At 36.1% G+C, this 24,161-nt stretch overlaps 1 protein-coding gene across 1 annotated transcript in view; it reads right to left on the bottom strand.

Annotated features, from left to right (window-relative positions):
• Positions 1-996: 996 nt before the first annotated feature.
• Positions 997-24,161, bottom strand: part of ARID4B (AT-rich interaction domain 4B) — a 136,720-nt gene continuing 113,555 nt past the window's right edge. Inside the window, exons 20-23 of the mRNA XM_007938506.2 lie at positions 21,113-21,226; positions 18,693-18,908; positions 15,361-15,507; positions 997-1,124 (exon numbers count right to left, since the gene is read on the bottom strand). Coding sequence (XP_007936697.1) covers positions 997-1,124; positions 15,361-15,507; positions 18,693-18,908; positions 21,113-21,226 — 605 coding nt within the window. The remainder of the gene's footprint in view (positions 1,125-15,360; positions 15,508-18,692; positions 18,909-21,112; positions 21,227-24,161) is intronic.

Here is a 24,161-nt window from a genome sequence, read left to right as displayed (position 1 = left end):
TAACAACCATTCTTTTGAGACAGTTCATATCAACAGCCTTGAACCATACTAATACAGTTTACTTCTTCCTTAAGTCCTTTCATTGTAGCTCATAATAAAATAATCAATACAAATGAATTATCTGCATTTAAGGGAAAAGAAACATTTACAAGAAAACACAAAAATAGAACTGTTATAATTCATTATGAATAAATATACAATTTGAACTGGCTAAGTACAATCTATACATTATTTAAGATTTAATACAGTTTATTAGCCATTTTCTTTTTTCACACAATGTTATTATATCAAAATTAAAAAAAAATACTGATTCATAGAAAAATGGCAAAGTACAGTAGTTCCATTCCAATTTGAAGGGGCATGAAAAGCCACTGCAAGACCATTTCGCCTAATTCAAACCTGTAAACATGTTCAGTCTTTTTTAAAGAGAATCTTAAATATTTGGTTACCAGGATTGATGTCTGATATCCTGTTAATTGCAGGTTTTGAATTTATTACATGTGCTTGACTTATATAGTTAAAGCCACTCGGGTGGCTTGCTTTAAAAAACAATTAGCTTGTACAAATGAAAATAGGTTCATATTTTTTTCATAAATAAATGGAAAAATATCAAATGTTCCAGCTTTAACAAAATACAAGGGAATACATATACAGTAAGTTACCCTACCATGTTCTGCCCCACCCAGTAACTATGCTTACTGTATTGTCTCTACAGGCAGTGAAAAGCCTCCATTTGCCACAGTGGAAGGCCTTCAAGTGACCAGACACACAATTCCCAGACAAGTTGGAAACAATTATTGCTTGAGGAAAAGCAGTTCATTGTACTTTTTTTCATAAAAAAGTGCACTTAAGTGCCAAGTCAGCTTGTCAAGAATCAATTTTAAATATAAAATAGTGCTTGTCTGATTTTTTTTTTTTTTTGTGCCACTGTGCAGTATAAAAAAGACGTGGCCCTCAACAGCCATTAAGTGCAAAGTGCATTGGCAAGTCCTGCTGTCACCTGCACTCAACTGACATTCCATTTTGTGATGCACTGGACATTGATGGTTCAGCTAAAGTTAACATAACAGCAGCTGTTATGGAACTGGATGAAGGTGAAGATGAGGATGAGGATGTAGCAGCACCTAAAGAAAAAGGAAACCAAATCAAAAGCTTAATAAAAATGGTACCTAACAACAAAAAGAAATAAAACACTATTCCCCTTAACTAAAATTGTGCTGTATTCTACAAAATTATTTACCTTTACAATAAGAGCAGTCAATTCCCTCAGACTACGATTCAAAGAAAGAAAAACGTAGCTCATCTCAAGTAGCTTGACAGTACCAAACTACAGAAGTAATAGGAAAGGACAGGGCTCATGCATGGATTAAGAAGAAACAGAAGTATGTGGCCAATTTATAAAACACATAAATAAAATATAGACAAGAATGGACTTCTTTTTTTGTATTAACACAAAAATGTCAAAAAGAGCTTTGAATCCAGCAGGAAAACCTGTAATCCAATGAAAAAATCTTTTTTTCTCCCAATTTTTTTATATTCCTCCAGTGTTTGCATTTTTCTTGAGAATTTAATACTGACGACAATGGAAAGCTAACTACTACTTAAAAGATGAAACAACAGTTCAAGTACTGCATTCTCCACTTACTTTACAAAGCAAATGACCATATTAATTACATTAGCTATTTTCCTCAGGGAAATCCTTTAAGTGTTACCAGTTAGCACTGGTGTGTGTGTTGGGCAGGACTGAAGAATACACTGGCAAGGAAAACACTCATTTGATAGAGGAGTGCAAAGTGGAAAAGCAAGTCTCCTTCTCCTGCTATTTTCCCAAGTTCCCCTCCCCCACTGTTGACCAGCAGCTTCAGTCTTCAAAACTCTAGAATAGGGGTTGTAAATTACTGCTCCAGGTACAAATCTGGCCTCCCACCTGTTTTTGCAAATAAAACTTTATTGGAACACAGCCATGCCAATTTTTATATATTATCTATGGCAGATTTCACAAGTAAGATGGAAAACTTGATAGTTTCTACAGAGACTATATGACCCAAAAAGCCTAAATTTATTCATTGTCACTATACAGAAAATGAATGCAACCCTTCTTCCAAAAGACTCTCTAGAAGAATATAGAGATATGATATATAAATTTAAAATATACAGATATACATCCACTTTTAAAAACACAAGTGGAAGCAAAATACACTGTTTGACTTGATTTTTTTAAATTCTAGAATATACCTTAAAAGATTGTTCCACATCATTGTATACAGATCTTTTTTTCTTCAAAATTAAACACTATTCTACTATATTTATGAAGTACGTAACTTAGTCTTTTACTATTACAAACAACATAATGAATATTTTGTGCATTAAAAATAAATTTTAAATGTTTATTTTACTTTGTATCAAGGCAATGTATCATTTGATCATTCAATTTAACAATTTCTATAAACTATTTAAATATTATCAAGATAAACTTTTTTGTGGCTACATATTTTTCCTTGGACCTATTCTCAAAACTACAATTATCTAGTTCTCCAAACACAGTCAACTTGTTTTTCAAGATAATTGTACCACTGCTTTCAGCAATCCATAAAAATAAGAATTTCACTACCCTTTTCCGAGTACTGGTTTTACTTATGAATTTTTTCTGCTAAGAATGGCAGAAAAATGGCAGAGACAAGATGGTGTCATGGTAACACACTCCACTCAATCTATCTAACAACAGACACCCAGAAAAACTGAGTAAAACAGTACAAGCAATGCTCCTGAAACTCTGACCATCAAATGAAAGGACAAAGAATTAGATCGAGCGCTGATTAGAAAGGGAGATGGAGCGAGGTCATTGACTGGGGAGAGAAAAGAAGCCATGACTGGCAGAAGAGTAACAATTTTAAGTATAGAGGCATTAGACGTAGAAAAAGAGAAAGTAACTTCATGGAATTCAAAAGGCAATAAAGATATAGTACAGACAGATTGGGAGGAATTCAAAGAAGGAGATTAACTCTCTACTAGTCAGTCATTATCTACTGCACTGACCACCTAATCCAACAGACAAAAACCACCATAAGGTTCTGCCCTACTGGATCACTGGCAGACAGTGGACAACACCTCTGATTATCATACCTCAATCTCCTCTTCATAACACAGAGCTGTGTATATATTCCTACCAGTTATTACACCAACCCAAAGACAGTTGGGGAGTGCACTAGCACCGCCAAGCTAATGACCAAAAAAGCAAGCCTGCCCCATCCATCTGGACATATTGAAACAAAGCAAAAAAAAAAAAAAAAAAAAAACCAAACAGGGTGAAACAAACCTACACATAACCAACAAATAAAAACAACTTCAAAATGTATTGGAGACAATGGACAACTTCAATTTAAACTAAGAAACAGGGCAAGATAGTGGAAGCAAGCGATCAAAATTAAGAATTAGAAAAACTTATTTGAGGAAAAACAGTTAATAGAACTATTTGATAAGGACTTAAAAAGATATACATATATAAGACCTTCCAAGAGCTCAAGGAAACCATAAAAAATAACAACAACAACAAAAAAAGACAGACAATATCCTTGAAGAATTCAGGAAAACAACACAAGAGCAAATGACAAAATGGACAATTAAAATTGTACCAAAACAGCAATTAAAAGTCCAGAAGTTTAACACTAAAATTACGGAGATAAATAAAATACCACATTTGAAGGACAAAAGAGTAAAACTGAACTGGCTGAAGAACACATAACATAGCTTGAAGATACCAGCAGATCGAAGAAAACATAAGGGTTATATGGAATGATAGCAAAAGAACTATCCTATGTGCTACTGGAATTCCAAGAAGAGGCAAAGAAAACCACAGAGAAAATTGCCAATGACTTGCTAACAGAAAATGTCCCCAGTATTATGAAAGACAAAAATATATCCATCCAAAAAGCTCAATGAACCCATACAAAATGGACCCCAAGAGAAAGTCAGTAAGACAGACCATAATCAAACTTTCCAAAATCAGAGACAGAGAAAGAATCCTGAGATGTATTCAGGAACAGTGAAATGTTTCCTGCAAAGGGCTACCAGTAAGACAAAGCTCTGATTTCTCTGCAGAAACTATGCAGTCAAGAAGGCAATGGGATGACATATACGAAATCTTAAAAGAAAAAAATTGCCAATCAAGAATTATACATCCAGTAAAACTGCCCATCAAATATGATGGTGAAATTAGGACACCAACAGAAATGAAGGGAATTTATAAAAACCAAACCAACCTCATAAGAAACGCTAAAGGAGTCTTTTGAACAGAAAACCAATAGCTGAAGAAAACAACTTAAGATTAAGACACATGGCAACACCACACCAAAATTAACCCAGAAAAAGAATTCTCAAAAGTAAAGTAAGTTTACAAAATGGAAAATAGAAAATTAGAGGTTACAATCTATAAATGACAAGAACTATATAGCATAAAGAGATAATAAATAACTACAGAACTTCCAAATGGAGAGGAAGTGAGAAAGGTATCAATATACAACAGACTCTTCTAAACGTAGGAGATCTGGTGGCATAGTGCCTAAGGCATTTGACTACTAACCAGAAGGCTGGCAGTTCAAACCCACCAGCCAGTCCTCAGAAGGAAAGCTGGGCAATAGTCATACTGCCTCAGAAACCCAAGGAGGGATTGCTATGAGTCAAATCCGACTTCACAGCAGTGAGGTTTTTTTTTTTTTTTTTTTTTGAGTTTTGGTTCTAAACTTAGGAAGGTAAAATTTACTACGGAGTAACCACAAAGAAAATCAATAAGCCTTCTCATCAAAACAAGAAAGAAGAAAAAACAAAAGGACTTCGTAAACAAAAAATCAACAACAATGAAGAGAAAATAAACCTGATAACAAAATGAACTCAGAAATGAAAACTATTCAGAACAGAGACATCATCAAAACCACAATAAAAAACACAAAAGAATGACAGTACTAAATTCATACCGATCAATAATTACACTGAATGTGAATGGATTAAATGTACCATTCAAGAGAAAGAGAGTGGCAGTATGGATAAGAAAGCAAAACCCACCAATATGTTGCCTACAAGGCACTCATTAGGAACACAAAGGTAAAAATAAATGAAAACTCAAGGGATGGAAAAAAATATATCAAGCAAATGGCAGCCAAGAAAGAGCAGGAGTGGCAATATTAATTATTGATAAAACAGACTTCAAGGTGAAAACCACATTAAGGGACTAAGAGGACATAACCATAATAAATATTTATGCACCCAATGAAAGAGTTTCAAAATAGATAAAGCAAATATTAACTGAATTGAAAGGAGAAGTAGACAATTCTACAAGAGTAGTAGGAGGCTTGAATACATCTTCAGCAAAGGCAAACTTGAAACAAACAGAAGATGTCAACAACACAATCAACCAACTTTGACCTCGTAGACATATACAGAGCATTCCACTCAGCAAAAATACATTATACATTCTTTTCTAGTACATATGAATCATTCTCCAGAAGAAACCATATGTTACGTCACAAAACAAGCCTCAATACATTTATTTAAAAACATGGAAATACTACAAAGCATCTTCTTGGATAACAACACTATAAAATTAGAAATCAACAGGAAGACTAGGGGGAAATATCCATGAAAATTGAATAACACATTGCTCAAGAACTACTGGATAACAGAAGAAATAAAATCTGAAATAAAAATTTTCCTAGAAACAACTGAGAATGAAAACACAACACACAAAAAACCTTCAGGATACAGCAAAAGCAGTACTTAAAGGTCAATTTTTACCAATAAATGAATATATAAAAAAAGAAAGAACCCCACAATTAGAAAAAGGGCAACAAAAGAAGCCTATAGTCTCCAGAAGAAGGGAAATAATCAAGATCAGAGCAGAAATGAATGAAGCAGAAAATAGAAAAAAAAAAAACAAAACTAGAAGCTTTGAAAAGATTAATGAAATTGGAAAGTTTAACTAAAGAAGAGAAAGAGAGATGCAAATAATATGAACAATAAATGAAAAAGGTGATGTCACAACAGAACAGAAAAAAAGAGATACTAACAGAATACTAAGAAGAACTGTACTCCAACAAATTTGAAACCTAGAAGAAATGGACAAATCGCTAGAAACACACAACCTACCTAAACTAATAGAAACTGAAGTAGAAAGTTTGAAGTTTCATAACAAAACAAGAAATTGAACAGGTCATAATTAAAAAAAAACTTCCCTCCAAAAACAAAAAAACAAAAAAACAAACGTCCTGCCCTAGATGGTTTGACCAGAGAACTCTATTAAATGTCCAGAGAAGAACTAATAGCTATCTGACTAAAGCTATTCTAGAACATACCAAAGGATGGAATACTACCAAATTCATTCTATGAAGCAAGCACAACCCTAATACCAAAACCAGGGAAAGACACCACTAGAGAGCAAAACTATAGACTAATATCCCTCATGAATATGGACTCAAAATCTTTAACAATATCCTAACCAAAAAAATGCAACATTATATATACATATATAAAATAATACATCATGACCAAGTGGTTGGTATTCATACCAGGTATGCAAGGATGCTTCAACATCAGAGAAACAATCAACGTAATCCATCACATAAATAAAACAAAGGAAAAGAATCACAAAATCGTGTCAATCGATTCAGAAAAGGAATCTGTTAAAATACAACACCCATTCCTGATAAAACACCTCAGCAAAATAGGATTTGAAGGGAAATTCCACAACATAATAAAGGGCATATATACGAAACCAACAGCCAACATTAATTATTTTCAATGGAGAGAAACTCAAAGCACTCCCCTTGCAAACAGGAAACAGAATGCCCTCAATCACCACTTCCATTCAGCACTACATTGGAAGTCCTACCCAGGGCAATAAAGCAAAAAAAAAAGAAATATGATTAATATACAAAAAAACATTTATGTAGATTCCTCTACACTGATAAAGAAATCTCTGAAAAGGAAATAAGGAAAGCAATACCATTTACAGTAGCTATCATAAAGATAAAATACTTAAGAATAAATCTTACCAGTGACACAAAAGACCCATCAAATAAAACTACAAAACACTACTATAGGAAACTATAAGAGAGCTACATAAATGGAAGACCATACCATGCTCATGGATAGGAAAACTGAATATTATGCATATGTTAATACTACCCAAAGCAGGAAATGGGGGAAAGAAAAGCCAAGGGATGTCAGACAGAGTGGCAGGGATCTCAGGTAAGGAAAGCGACACAGGCCCCACCCCCAAGAGGCAGGAAGCAGAGAGGTTTTGAACAACTAAGGGAGACATATTTGTCTGTCACTTTATTGTACTGTAGTGACTTGCATGTTGCTGTGAGGCTTGAGGCTGTGTTTCAAATGCTAGCAGGGTTGCACATGGTGCACAGGTTTCAACATAGCTCATAGACTGGGACAGACTAGGAAGAAGGAAAAAGCCAACCACTTCTCAAAGAAATGGCCAGGTAAAACCTTATGATAGCAGAGAAACACTGTCTGATACATTACTGTGCAACATTATGAATAGTCCAGAAACACTGTCCGATACAGTGTAGGAGAACGCGCCTCTCAGGTCAGAAGTCTCTCAAAATATGACTGAAAAAGAGCTGCATCATCAGAGTAGAACCAACCTTACTAATATGGATAAAATAAAGCTGTCGAGACCTCTATTTGCTGATGTGGCATGACTAAAATTAAGGAGAAACAGCTGCAAAGATCCATTAATAATAGGAACATAGAATGTACTAAGTATGAATCTAGGAAATTGGAAATTGTCAAAAATGAAAAGGAACGCATAAAGATTGACATTCTAGGCGTTAGTGAGCTGAAATGGACTGGTTTTGGCCATTTTGAATCAGAGAACCATATGATCTACTATGCTGGGAATGACAGTTTGAAGAGGAACGGCACGGCATTCATCATCACAAAGGATGTTTCAAGATCTGTCCTGAAGTACAATGCTGTCAGTGATAGCATAATATCCATATGCCTACAAGGAAGACCAGTTGATATTACTAGTACTCAAATTTACGCACTAACCACCAAAGCCAAAGATGAAAGTACTGAAGATGTTTATCAACCTCTGTGATCTGAAATTGACCAAAGGTGCAATCAAGATGTGTTAATTATCAATGATAACTGGAATGCAAAAGTTGGAAACAAAGAAGAATCACTAGTAGTTGGAAAATTTGGCCTAGTTGACAGAAAATAACGCTGAAGATCACATGATAGAATTTTGCAAGATCAACAACTTATTCATTGCAAATACCTTTTTCAACAACACAAATGTTGGCTATTCATGTGGACTTCGCCAGAGAGTACACAGGAATGAAACTGACTACATCCGTGGCAAGAGGTGATGGAAAAGTTCAGTCTCTTTAGCCAACAGAAGGCCAGGAGCTGATTGTGGAACAGACCATCAACTGCTCATATGCAAGTTCAACTTGAAGTTGAAGACAATTAAAACAAGTCCAAGAGAGCCAAAATATGACCTTGATATAATATGCGTCTTGAATTTAGATACCATCTAAAGAATAGATTTGATGCACTGAACACCAATGACCAAAAACCAGAAGAATTGTGGGATGGCCTCAAGAACATCATCCATGAAGAAAGAAAGAAGTCTTTAAAAAGATGAGAAAAGAAGAAAAGACCAAATGGATGTCAGAAGAGACTCTGAAACTTGCCCTTGAGCGGAGAGTAGCTAAAGCAAATGGAAGAAATGAGAAGATGAAAGAGCTGAACAGAAGATTTCACAGAGCAGCTCGAGCAGACAAAACCAATTACTATAATGAAATGTGCAAACACCTAGAATTAGAAAACCAAAAGCGAAGAACAGGCTTAGCATTTCTCAAGCTGATAGAACTGAGGAAAACATTTAAGCCTCAAGTTGTAATACTGAAAGATTCTATGGGCAAAATATTGAATGACACAGGAAGCATCAAAAGAAGATGGAAGGAATACACAGAGTCACTGTACCAAAAAGAACTGGTCGATCTTCATCCATTTCAGGAGGTGGCATATGATCAAGAACCAATGGTACTGAAGGAAGAAGTCGAAGCTCCACTGAAGGAATTGGCAAAGAACAAGGCTCCAGGAGTTGAAGGAATACCTATTGAGATGTTTCAACAAATGGATGCCTTGCTGGAGGCACTCATTTTGTTATGCCAAGAGATTTGGAAGACAGCTACCTGGCCAACTGACTAGAAGAGATCCATATTTGTACACATGCCAAAGAAAGGGATCCCACAGAATGTGGAAATTATTGAACAAATTATCATTAATATCACATTCAAGTAAAATTTTGCTGATGATAATTCAGAAATGGTTGCAGCAGTATATTGACAGAGAACTTTCAGAAATGCAAGCTGGTTTCAGGAGAGCATGTGTAATGAGGAATAGCATTGCTGATGTCAGATGGATCCTGGCTCAGAGCAAAGAATACCAGAAAGATGTTTACTTGGTTTTATTGACTATGCAAAAGCATTTGATTGTGTGGATCATAATAAATTATGGGTAACATTGAGAAGAATGGGAATTCCAGAAAACTTGATTGTACTCATGATGAACCTATACATAGATTAGGAGACTGTTGTTCAAACAGAGCAAGAGGACATTACATGGTTTAAAATCAAGAAGGAAGTGCATCAGGGTTGTACCTTTGCACCGTAATTATTCAATCTGTATGCTGAGCAGATAATTCGAGAAGCTGGACTATATGAAGAAGAATGTGGCATCAGGATTGGAGGAAAAATCATTAACAACCTGTGGTACGCTGACAACAGAACTCTGCTTCGTGAAAGCGAGGATGACTTGAAGCACTTACTAATGAAGATTGAGGAATACAGTCTGCAGTATGGATTACACCTCAATATAAAGAAAACAAAAATCCTCACAACTGGACCTATAAGCAGCATCACAATAAATGGAGAAAAGACTGAAGTTGTCAGAGACTCCACTTTGCTTGGTTCTACAATCAATGCCATTGGAAGCAGCAGTCAGGACATCAGATGACGAACAGCACTGGGAAAATTGGCTGCAAAGGACCTCTTTCAAGTGCTGAAGAACAGAGATGTATCCTTGAGGACTAAATACCATGGAATTTTCAATCACCTCATATGCATGTGAGAGCTGGACAAGGAATAAGGAAGACTGAAGAAGAGTTGAGGCTTTTGAGTTGTGGTGCTGGAGAAGAATGTGGAAGTACCATGGACTGCTAAAAGAACCAACAAAAATGTCCTGGAGGATGTGCAGCCAGAATGCTCCTTGGAAGCGAAAATGGCCAGACTTCGTCTCACCTACTTTGGTCATGTCGTCAACTGGGCAGTGTTTCGTTCTGCTGTGCGTAGGGTCACTATGAGTCAGAGACGACTCGACAGCACCTAACATCACCACCACCCAAAGCAAGCTACAGATTGAATGCAATCCTGATTCAGATTCTATCAACATTCTTTAAGGTTCTGGAAAAATCAGTAACTAATTTATATGGAAAGGAAAGAGAACTTGGATAAGCAAAGCATAATTGAAAAGAAAACAAAGTAGGAGGTTTCACACTCCCTAATTTCAAAAGCTACTATGCAGCCACAGTAGTTGAAACAGCCTGGCATTGGTACAACAAAGGGCACACATACCACTGGAACAGAATTGAGAATCCAGAAATAGATCCATCTACTTGTGGACAGCTGATTTTTGACAAAGGGCTGAAACCCATTAAATGCGGTAGATATAATCTCTTTAACAAACGGTACTGGCAAAACTGGATATCCATTTGCAGAAAAATAAACAAGATCCAGACCTCACACAATACACAAAAATGAACTCAAGATGGATCAAAGACCTAAATGTAAAACATAAAAATATAAAGTTCATCAAAGAAAAAACAGGAGTCCTAAATTAGGGCACAGACAGACATAATCAAAAATGCACAAACAGCAGAAGATAAAGTAGATGACTGGGACCTTCTAAAAGTTAAATTCTTGTGTGCATCAAAAGACTTCTCCAAAAGCGGGGAAAAAAAAGGAACCTACAGATTAGGAAAATTATTTGGCAGTAACATATGTGACAAAACACTTATCTTTAAAATTTATAGATGACTTCAACACCTCAACATCAAAAAGACAAAACAATCCACTTCAAAAATGGGCAAAGGATATGAACAGACACTTCATCAAAGAGGCTATTCAGGCAGCCAACAAACACATCAAGAAATGCTCATGATCATTAGCCATCATCTCACCCCAGCAGTAACAGCAAAGTTCAACAAGGCAGAAAACAACAAATGTTGGCAAGGGTATCGAGAGATTGTAACTCTCATACAATGCTGATGGGACTGTAAAATGGTACAGCCACTGTGGAAAACAGTATGCCACTTCCTTAAAAACATGGAAATAGAAATACCATTTGATTGAGCAATTCCACTGCTAAGAATATATCCTCAAGAGGTTAGATCCAGGACAAGAATAGGTAGATAAAGACACACCCATGTTCATCACAGCACTATTCACAATAGCAAGAGACAGAAATAGCCTACGTGTCCATCAATAGATGAATGGATAACCAAACTATGGTACATACACACCACGGAATACATTACAACATGAAAGAATAATGAAGAATCCATGAAATACCTCACAACATGGATGATTTGAGAACATTATGCTGAGTGAAATAAGTCAGTCATAGAAGAACTAATATTGTATGAGTCTGTAACCAATAAAAAGTCAAGGAAAGGTTTGCAAAAGGAAAGGAAATTTTCTTTGTTGGTTGCAAGGAATGTGAAAGGAGGGGCGGGAAAATTGCTAGTTAGGAGACACATATTGATTTGGGTGAAGGGAAAGCCAATGTAACAATGTTCTATGACCAGAACAGTATCACTAAGGAAAAGGAAGACATAGAGAAGTGCACAAAAGATACAACAAAGGTAAACACTATTACATACACAATACTGCATTATCAGTAACAACAAACATTAATCTACAGGTGGATACATAGACAGGCAAGCTGATCAGTTATGGGTAGGTGAACAGGAATATACCCATGATCCATAGGTTTGGCAGAAAGTATTTTTACATACTTATTTGCATGTACTATAAAAATGTCCATATATATAATACAGCTAGCAGGGGGCCAAGTTAAGATGACTCGTAAGCCACATCTAAGCACCTCGAGTAAGTGAGTTGCTGAGCCTGTGGGCTCAGGACCCTGGTTTCAGGAGATATCAAGCTCAACTGAGACAACATAGTACACAAAAACATTTTTCTACATCCTACATTGGTTAGTAGTGACTGATTCTTAAAAGCTTATAAGTGGCCATCTAATATTCAACTACTGGTTTCTCTTTGTCCAGAGCAATGAAGAGTAAAGAAAATCAAAGACATATGGAAATAGTCCAAGGAACTAACAGACCATGGAAACCTCAGCCTACATGACCGAGACCAGAACTAGATGCCAACCATGCACAAAGGGATCAAAACTGGAGATCCTAGAGAGAACGGGAGGAAAATGTGGGCCAAATTCAAAAAGGTAAAAAAGACCAGGATTACTGGTCACGTAGACTGCTGAAACACCCAAGAGCATGGTGCCCACTCACCCTTTGGGCCTGGAATTGAACTCACTCCCATGGCTTTCCTCTCAGCCAAACAACAGACAGGCCTACAAGCTGAACAATTATGGCAGGGAGATGTGCTCCTAAGAACAATCAACTATAGGAGATCAGAAGGGCAGCATTTGCTCAGGAAGAAAGCTAGTGGGAGAAGGAATACATAGGAAAGAAGGCCACAGGGAAAATGTAACAACAGGAAAGAAGCAGGAAGAGAGCTGTTACTTTGTAGGAACTGTAATCAATGTCACGAAACAAACTGTACATGAACTGTTGAATGGAAAATGAATCTGCTCTGTAAATTTTCACCTAAATCACAATAAGGCTGGTGGTTCAAACCCACCAGTCACTCCTTGAAGGAAGGTTAGGCAATCTACTTCCATACTGATACCACCTCGGAAATCCAAGGAGGGGTGGTCACTATGAGTCAGACCTGACTCAATGGCATGAGTCTGTTTTTTTTTGGGGGGGTTTATTTGATTTGCATTTCTTTGATAAGCAGGATGAACATTATTCTACTAATTATTTTAATAGTATTTCCTCATTTATGAATTGACTTTTAATTTTCACTCCCCAGAGAAAACATCTATTTAGGAGAATCATTCACTGTAGACAATTTGTGGTGACTAGATGTACAAAACACTGTTTTGAAGGAGCTATTTCTGGGTAGATGTCTTATTACATAGAAAATACCTATAAAAAGGCTTAGCTTATTTAAGAGTGAAGAGCCCCACGAAAGCTTTTAAACTGTACTAGCTATAACTGATTTTTAATTATTTTAAAGTGGCTGCATGATATCAATCTCACAGAACCCAGGTCCCTTGCTTTGTCAGGAAGTATATATACTTTGTATATGTTAATAGCTCATTTCTTCTCAGATAATCTGTAACTCAGACAGACAGATGTTTGCCCACCTCACAAATTAAAGTCTAGAACAATGAAGGAAGAAGAGAATTAAAGGAGTTATGGCTGACAGCAGCAGAATAGGGAAGTAGGAAAATTGGCCTGAAGGAAAGAAACTGAAAATGCTTCAGAGGAATTTAAGGAAGGAAGGTTAACGGTGAAAAAGAACAACAACATGGAGGCAAAGCCATTAAACTTAAAATATGCTACATGTCTTCCCCATGTCCCTCTCTCACAGTCCCATTTCTTCCCTCCCCTTCACAGCAAAACATAGTCTCTACCTTCCTCACTTCCCTCTCTCTCCTCAACCAACCTCAATCTAGCTTCCATCTCCACTATTTACTGTAAATGCTCTTGAAAAGGTTACTAAATTCTCCAACATTGTTGGTCCATTGACCACCTGTTAGAACTTTCACAGCAGCATGACACAGCTAACAGCCCCTCCTCTAACACTTTCTTTTTCTGGCCATTCTCACCTGGTTTTCCTCTTAATTTAGATCTATTCCTTTTTAAATCTGGTTCTGTATTCTTCTCCTCTGCCCTACTCCAAATGTTAAGTTGTTCCAGCTTTCCTTTTTCTTTTCTACTCACATTTCTTTCCTAGGTGATCTACTCTAGTATCTTGGCTTTAAAAAATACTTCCAGTAACTACCATACTATATGACAATGACTTGAAAATTATCTCTAGTACTGACTTCCCTTCTGAGCTACAAATGTACATATCCCACTAATTGACACCCCCACTTGGATACCTAAATAGGCATTTCAAAACTTAAGATACAAAAACAGAATTTTTGATCCACATGCATCAACAACCTATTTTATCTTTCCTCATTTCTGAAAATGGCACCCATGTATCCAGTTGTTCCAGCCAAAAACCTAGACGTCATCCTCAATTCATTCACTACATCTAAACCATAGCAAGGAGCTCTGGTAGCATAGTGGCTAAAGCACTTGACTGCTAACCAGAAGGCTGGCGGTTCAAACCCACCAGCCACTCCTCGGAAGGAAGGTTGGGCAATCCTACTTCTGTAGTGATACTGCCTCGAAAACCCAAGGAGGGGTCGCTATGAGTCAGGGCCGACTACACGGCACACAACAACAACAACAAACCATAGCAAGTGCTATTAATTATTTAAATTGCCCTCCATCTTCATTGCAACCATTGTGTCCATATCATTATCATCTCTCACCTAACAACTGTAATGGGCTATGTACCTGGTCTCACTGCTTCTACCATTACCCATCTAGAGTCTACTTCCCATAGGGCAGACAGTGATCTTTTAAGACCTATACAGAGATTGTGTAATTACCCTGAGTAGACTTTCAAAAAGCCATCTATCTCACTTAGAGTAAAATCTAAACTACTCATGCTGGCCTACAAAGTCCCACACAAGTTGGTTTCTACTTACCTGAATGATATTTCTACCACTTTGCATCACAACACTTTTTCACTATCTGAAATTATCTTATTAGGGTTTGCCTGTTTTTTAGATAGTAAGCTCTGTGAAAGTAAACATTTTTATTTTAAATAATTTTTAAGATAATATTTCAAGAATCCACATGATTAGCCAATTCAAGAGAAGTTGTGATTTTGTACCAACTGATCACTAACATTTATTGAGTGATTTTTATGCCAACATGGTCATAGGCAAACTACAAGCATTATCTTCTACTTTTAGCAATAAAACTGAGGTAGGTTTTTCATTTTACAAATGAGGAAATAGGCAGAGAGATTACAGAATTTGCCTGAAGACACAGACATAAACCTGTTAGTTTAATTGCAGAGTTATAAACTCAGGTTCATGCTTAATTAAGTAAAGGAAGGTAAAAACACTTACTTTCTCTCTCTTTTTTCTTTAAACGCTTTCTCCTCCGATCAATGGAAGCTACTTCAGATTTTAATGACAGATAATGTTTTCTAATTTCCTGCAGTTTTTCTTGAAGAATTGTGATGCGTTCAGCACTTGTCATATTTTCCAGGTCCGCTATGAATTAGAAAGTTTCATTAATATGTATTTTTGAACAAATATTTAATATCTAAAAAAGAGAACATACAGTGTAGTTATAGAATAAGGTCAAGAAAATAAACTAAAAACCAAAAGCTTTTAAATATTTTTTTTTCTAGCCTAGGAAAATGCTTGGAACATAACATATGCACACAATTTGTTTAATGACTGAATTAATGTATGTGTGCAGAATTAAAAGCCTTATGACCTGAACACTGTGCTAAAAATTTCACTTTCATAAACAGTATATCATTAAAAAACTATACGTAAAAATGGACTAGAAAGACACCAAAATTTAACATTGTAGATACTTTTGAATGACAAGGACTGTAGATGAATTTTTCTCTTTTGTCCTGTTTTTAGGGAGCTCTGGTAGCTCAACAGCTACAGCATTTGGCTGCTACCCAAAGGTCGGTGAATAGAACCCACCAGCCACTCCACAGGAGAAAGATGAAGCTGTCTGCTTCTGTAAAGATTTACAGTCTGGGAAACTCTATGGGGCAGTTCTACTCTGTCCTATAAGGTGGCTATGAGTAGGAACTGACTCAATGGTAGTGGGTTTGGTTTTTGGTTGGGTCTTTTGTTATTTTTTTATATGAGTATGTGTAACTTTGAAATTAGAATAATATGTTTAAAAAAGCTTTAAAGCAATTTTCAATATCCAGAGAACATGTCTTTGTGTGAGAAACTCTAGTGCAACCTTTTCTTTTTCACAAGTTTTTTATTATGGGAACTTCTTACATATACAAATGTACAAAGAGCTGTGTAATGAAGCCCCATGTACTTGTCATCTTGTTTCAGTAATTATCAATATATGGCAAGTTTTGCCACTCCCCAGACCCAACACCAAATTATTTTAAAACAAATTTCTGACAGCCTACCATAAATGCATAGTCAGTGTTTGTAATTTAAAGCCTTAACTGCCTTAAAATTTTTCTTTGAGGAGAATGTTTATTCAATTAAGGTCTCTATCTTATAGTTGTTTAATATGTCTTTTACCAATTTGGCATAGCCTCTTTTAAGAGTTACTAGGATCAACTGGAAAGCTTATCCACTGCTGGTGGGAATGTAAGATAGTACAACCACTATGGAAAACAGTATAGTGCTTCCTCAAAAAACTAGAAACATAACTGCCTTATGATCTAGCAATCCCACTTCTAGGTATATACCTTAGAGATCTAATAGAAGAGACACAATACATATGCATATTTGAAAGGCTTAGGACCTATGTTCATTGACAACAGCAAGAAGATGGAAACGACCTAAGTAATCAAAAGATGGGTGGATAAAACAAAATGTGGTACATAATACAATGGAACACTACACAGACATTAAGAATGATGTGTCCTTGAAACATCTTTTAACATGGATGAATCTGGAGGACATTATGCTGAGGGAAATATGTCAATCACAAAAGGACAAATACTGTATGACCTCACTTTTATAAAAAGACAAAACCACACACACACACACACACACACAAAGAACAACATTCATTAGTGATTACCAGGGAAGGTAGGTGGGTGCGTGGGTGGGTAGGGAATCATTTGAGATTGTAGACACTTTCAATTTTTGATGATAGAAAACCTAACACCGAATATTGAGTGAAGTATGTATAATATGAGCAAGATAAACAATGTCACTAAGATGTACATGAGAAAAAAAGGGCCCTTTAGTAATTGCTATGGCATGTATGAGAAGCTCTGGTGTCACAGTAGTTAAGTGCTTGGCTACTAACTGAAAGGTCAGCAGTTCAAAGCACAGACACTGTGTTGAAGAAAGCTGCAGTAGTCTGCTAAGATTACAGCCTTAGAAATCCAATGGAGTAGTTCTACACTGTTCTGTAGGGCCACTATGAGTTGGAGTTGACTCAAAGGCAATGGTTTTTTATGGCACATATAATTTTGCAACAATAACCAAAAAATAATGTACATATGGACACATATATGTGTACAGGTATGCACAGATGACTATAAATAGGTGTATGCGTATGAATAGGCATGTGTGTGTATGTACTCATCACAGGACACTTCTTAGATATAGATACTTCTTAGATATAACTAAACACTTAGTGGGATTAGTTTTCTGGGTTTGAAGGCTTAGGACGATAGTCTTATGCAACAGTTCAGACAAATGGCACAATATAGTTCATAAAAGCTTATGTTCTACATCCTAGTTTAGTGAGTAGCACCTGCAGTCTTAAAATCTTGCAAGTGGCCATCTAAGATAAAGCGAAAGAAGAAAACCAAAGACTCAGAGAAGAAATTATAGGACTAATAATCTCCATGAACCACAGCTTCATCTACCCTGAGATCAGGAGAACTAGATGGTGCCCAGCTCTCACTACCTATTGTTCTGATCAGGGCCACAACAGATGGATCCTGAGGTCATCTTTTAGCTAAATAATAGACTGGCTCACAAAATAAGGAATATCACCCTTGAGTATCAAACCTTTTAAAAAATCATCTATATGAGACCAAACATTCAACAATTACTTTAAAAACAAACATAAGAAGCTTCCCAAGCCCACTGCCATCAAGTTCATTCTGACTCAATGACCCTACAAGACAGAGTAGAACTGCCCCAAAGCGTTTCCAAAACTGTATATTTTTACAAAAGCTGACTGCTACATCTTTCTCTCATGGAGTACCTTGTGGGTTTAAACTGCTTTTCTAATAGGTTAGCATCCCAGTGCTTTAATCACTGTGACACCAGGGTTCCTTGATAAGAAGTGGGCAGAGAAACTAGATACTGGAAACGGAACAACCAGAAAAGACATAATAGATATTCACATATAGTGAAGAATGCAACGAATGTCACTGAACAATTTGTGTAGATATTTTTGAATGGGAACCTGATCTACTTTGTAAACATTCACTGAGAACATAATGTTGTTGTTACTGCATGCTGTTGAGTTGGACTTGACTCACAGTGACCCCTCCTTGGGTTACCGAGGTAGTATCACTATGGAAATAGATTGCCCAGCCTTCCTTCTGAGGAGCGGTTGGTAGGTTTGAACCGCCAGCCTTCTGGTTAGGAATCAAGTGCCTTAGGCACTATGCTACCAGAGCTCTCCAAAACATACTAAGACAGTAGAAAAAAACAAAGAACTGCTTGGTCCAATTTTCCTATTGCTTAAATGCAGGTTTAACATAGGCACTTACACATCTGAAAACTCCACTTGTAAACTTTAGGCAATCGATTACTTGGTTCCTTTAGATCAGGATCCTTATCACCATTCTTTCCACATTTTCCTGGAGACTGAGTCCTTGCAGGAGATTTGGTGGTATGTGACTTCATTCCAGTAGAAACTGATTTGACTGGCTGAGTCTTATTTACACTTTCACCAGCAGAAAGTTCTTCACTATCACTACTGTTTGCTAAAAGAAAAATAAATAAATAAATAAACATCAGAACAATAAAAAAGAATTCCTGTCACAAGTTCTTGGTTGATAATTTTAAGCAAGCCATTTGAATGTATTACTACAATAAATAACTTCCTTCACAGACCCTGTCTAGAAACCTAGAAAGCCATCACTTACAAACATAGCAGGATCTCAGTTTAAAAAAAGACAAAGTATACTGAACTGCCAATAAGAAGATGTTTTAAAAATGATTCAAATCAATCTTCATTATACTTGCTAGATTGTCAGATATACAATAATTATCTGAATCACCTTCTATTCTGTTAATGTATAAAAAACAACAACTTTTAAAATGATTCATTTTAGAAACTTAATTTTAATACTTTAGATTATATACAGGTTATGTACATGTATCATTTTCCTACTCCTTTGGACACAAATGCTGTATAACCAAATCATGTTCAATAAAGAATTCGTTAGATATAAACTCTAGATGTACAATGAATTTCTTCTTAAGTAACTCCTATACATAGCTTGTTAACTAAAATAAAGCACCATTTTTACCCTAGTAAACATATTCAGTAATTTATGAAGAATTCAGAAGTCTGGGTAATAATAATATTATTTTACACGTGCCATTGCTGATTTGTTTTTCAGTACTAGAATGGAAATGCTTAACCTTAACAGCTTACCGTGTTAATATATGATGGGATTAGTATCTCCAAAAATTATCCCTTTCTAGATACAAAATATTCACTTTACTAAATTATTTTAAGGGAATGTTCACTCATTCTGACTCACCATGGTGTAAGCCCAATAATTAAAATGAGAGAATATAATCAATCATTGTCTCTCTAAATTATATGATATGTTAATTGACTTGTTGCCATAAGCTCTCTTAGTAAATTTTATTTAAATAACAAAGACTAGAAAACAAAAACATTACAGTGTAATAAAAATCACTTCAAACATCCTGTCAGTTATACCAAACAACTGACAATTAATTCAGTATATATTTACTGATTCTCTAACAACAGCCAAAAACAACAACAACAACAAAAGTCTATTAGGATCTCAAAACCTAAAAAGTATCCGAATTAGCAAAGTAGATATCAATTCATTCATCATTGTGGTGTTTTGGGAATAAAGAAACTCTACCACCCTGGCAAGCATATCTTAAAACTAATCCCTTCCCCATCCTCCCACTGCTGCTCTGAAATCCCTGGCAACTCCTGGCTAAGCTAATACCAAGGCGTGGCCCTACTCTGATGCAGTGGTCTGCTTCAGCCTGGCTTTCATGGCCCTCTGAGCACAGCCGCCCGGGGCCCCGAGGGATGCCATATTCACCGCCTGGAAGTCATATGGGCTCAGCAGAACCTCGGGGAGCTGGCCGAATAACCCTTTTCTGCACTGAAGTGCAGCCAAGCCGGCTGATAGCAAAGGTCAGGCAGTGGAGGTGGCAGGAGTCTCCTGGAAGAGCAGCAGGAGGTCAGTGTGGGGCACCTGAAAAAAAATTCTTTACATATTTTCTGCTTCTCACCTTGTGTCTACAAAAGAGAGACAAAATGTGCAGCTCTCAGGAGAAATACAGTATATATATCTCTGTAGGTTGATGAAGAGCTAGTCATGGTTAAAGCTAAGTCTTTAGCTGGAGCATATTTAGGAAAAATATCTGTAGTTGCTTTCAGGCACATAGAATGGGGTATGAAAGATAAAGGTAATAGACTGAAGTTGTCGGAAATTATAATTCTAAAAATAACTGGATTGCTTTCTTCTAGGCTGACTTTGCCCCAAAGAATTACAAAACAATCAATTTCATTATAATAAAAAGGATTTATAATCGAAGCATTTTACAATGTGATATAAATAATAGCAAATGGAAAGAACTGTGCAATGCAAAGGAAACAAAGATGTTGATGTTTATATTATACGAGCTCATTATTATAAAAAGGACTACTTGATCATTCATCAGCAGTCAATACTATTGCTGTATATTGCCAAATTGCTTAATCTTAGAACCTGTAACCAGGATCAAAAGATTGTGTGACTTTTTGAGGAAAAAACCAAATCACAATATCAAACTATACCATATCCTGAACACCCTTTTTTAAATTTAAATTTAATTTAAAATTTAATTTTTTTTATTTGTACATACATACAAATCAATCAATCAATCAATCAATCAGCTTTCATTTAAAAATTAGAGGTTTTACACTTACTGCCTTTTCCTTTCTTTTTGTTGTTCACCACTGTTGCTTTATGGCTTCTTTTCTGCTTTTTGGATGAGCTTCCTCCACCCTGTGCATCTTTCACTCTTTTCTGACCTGTACAGGCTATGATGGGAAAAAAGTTATTAAGTAACACAAAATAAAAATCAAACCTTCCCAGGTATAAATTAATCCCACACTTCAGAAGCATCAAAATAATCTAGAATAATTTCAAAACTAGACATGTTCTGTGTAAGGCTTATAAATCATCATAGAAATTACTATAAATATTTTCATATAAATTATCACTAACAAAGCTGAATTATTATACATACTAAAAAAGGATTTTTAAAGAATCGAAGTATGCATACTTCTTAAAAAATCAGATATAAATTAAAAATAGTTCTTAATGAAGTACTGGGAATATAAGTTTAGTAATTAAAAATCAGGTATATGCTGAAAATAAAAACTGGAACTTGTTAAGATTCAATAAAATCAATATTAAGATTTAACTACAGGTTAAGAAAACTAATATATCTTATAATGATATTAATTTTAAATGATATAATTATATTAATGGGATGAATTTTAGCAGTAATTCACATTTGATTATTTTACCAGTTTATTTATTTCAGTAACTTAACCCCCAGGGCACTGGTTAACATGCATACACCAGATACATATCCAGCACAGCAGTTCATCTTCGTGGTAGAAAATTTTCCCAAAACATTACAGATGTCTCTTTTCTTCAAGGACTAGCTCAAGTCTCACATCTTCTCTAGGACCTTCTCTGATGTCCCAGGCTTTGTTAATTAACCACTACTCTGAACTACAGCATTTATCTATACTATTAATCTTGTCCTTAGTATTTGCTGTGCTTCTGTATTTTTCTAATTATATATATTGCTTCCCAGACTAATCTTTTTTCAGAAACTAATAAAGTCTTATTTCTATTTGGTTCCAATGCCAAATGCTATGATGACATGATATAAATTAATATTCTGATAAAAATTATGCCATGTTTGCTGCAAAAATAAATAAATAAATTTTCTTGATCCTGTTACGAATGCTAAAATCAACCTTGAGCATGTAAGACACAGCTTCCTTGGTCAAAAATGGGACAGACTATCAACTGTTAGTTGATAGTTGGTTTTGTTTTTCCCCCTTCTTTTTAAATGAGTCACATCTTACAATTTTTTTCTAGTGCTATTTTAATATTAACAAGTGTGTGACACAAAGAAGGCAATGTAGATATTGATCATACTGAAGCACAGAATCAGAGATAATTGCCAGGTTCCTTACTAAGAATGTAACCTAGATTGGAGGGAAAAACTAAATTTAAATAGTAAAATTTACAGTTTTATTCAATATAACATAGATTCCCCAGTATCAGTAGTAGATAAATACATTAAAATGAGGGCCGTGGGAAATAAGTGCTTAATAATTTATTTTTAAAGAGATGTAATTCTTAAAAGAATACTGTACCCCCCATTCCTCACTTAGCAACATGGTTAAGTTCCAAAGACCAGGTCGTTACATGAAAATCAGTTATGCAAAACCATGTTTTCAAACATGGTTTCTGGTCCCATCTCATTCCCTCAATGACCCCAAAATGACCTTAGTGGCTTTGATGGAGACAAGGGGTACATGCTGCCCACTGGGTCCCTCACTCAAGCATCCTCTGGCTCTCACCTCCTCCCCCCACCCCCCACCCCTCTCTGTCTCCATAGTCCCATGAAATCAACAATCCAGAGGCTTCCTCTGAGGATGTGATGGCCAGGCTCTGCCTCTGCCTTGACCTTAAACTGTAGCTGCTGCTGGTACTGACTTCATCTCTACTCAGGTAGCCAGCTCTACCTTCACCTGTGTCTACCCAGGAAAGGTCAAGAAGTGTAAGGGGCTGCACAGGTGCCAGTCAGCTGATGTGGGGTACGATGGCCCTGTCCGCCCCATCTCAGGGGTCCTTCTGAACATGGTCCAGACCATCCCTGCCATCCCTCAGGGCTGGGAACATCAGCCAGGCCTTGTTCAAGGGCAGCTCACCTTCAGGACACTGGCTCCTACTGCCCCAGCCGCAGTTAACTTGTGGGCACCCAGGACCTCCCAGGCAGCATCCTGTCCACCCCAGCCCCACTCCAGCCCCCTTTCACTCTGCCCAATAACCTGTCACCTTGGGCAGCCTGCACCCCTCTTCCCCTCCCTTGTGGTGAAGTACTATGCAATACAAGCTTCCTTTCTACATGTACCCAGAGTCCGCTGGTCAGGGACCTTGGCATTCATTACTGCCAGCCATGAGTTGTTAATGCACAAAATAATCGAATAACAGAATTTTACTATTGTTATGAATTTGAAATGCTGGATAATGAGATAGTCTGTAAGTGAGGAGTAGGTGTACAATGCTTTGATCTGATAAAACATATGGTCTCTTACCCTAAATTTGGGAGTTGCTCTCAAAGTTCCTGTTTTTTAGCCTAATCAAGATTAAAATTCAACAGGGGAGTGCTGACTTAGTCTATCAAAAGACAAGATACTATCTCTCTCTTTTATATGTATATATGTATTTTAACCTTTCTTAAGATATTAGCATGGTGAGGATAGAATCGCTTAATAACTATAATTATTAAAACTTTATCATATATTATTGTTAGAAGTCTAATTTTCTATCATAAAGGATCCTTTAATTTTGGATTATTCTAATCATGACTGGATACAGTTCCATGAGATAGTAGTTGTATGTGTGAATGCAGAAAAAACAAAGAACATACCAATTTAAATGCAACTATATTTTTCACTTTATTATTTATTAAAAAAGAGAAATGTTTTAAGTCAAGATTTGTGTGAGAATTCTTAGAATTATGATCTAGACCAAATCTTTTTAAGCTGAGCTTTAAAAAAAAAACAAAACAACAAAACAAACTCTAAATTTAGCATACTAAAACTTGGTATGTTAAATAACACAATCCTAGCGCTCTATTTTTCCAATGAAAAGAAAGTGTGTTTCAAAGCCAAGTGTTAGCCTTGCATATAATGATTTACAGATTTGTGAACAAAGTGGTTTATA

The sequence above is a fragment of the Orycteropus afer genome, unplaced genomic scaffold, assembly GCF_000298275.1.
Source record: "Orycteropus afer afer isolate SDZICR_OR568_19922 unplaced genomic scaffold, OryAfe1.0 scaffold00050, whole genome shotgun sequence".
Classification (NCBI taxonomy): domain Eukaryota; kingdom Metazoa; phylum Chordata; class Mammalia; order Tubulidentata; family Orycteropodidae; genus Orycteropus; species Orycteropus afer.
The sequence above is the reverse complement of the archived record's forward strand: the minus strand, read 5'-3'. Positions and strand labels throughout refer to the sequence as shown.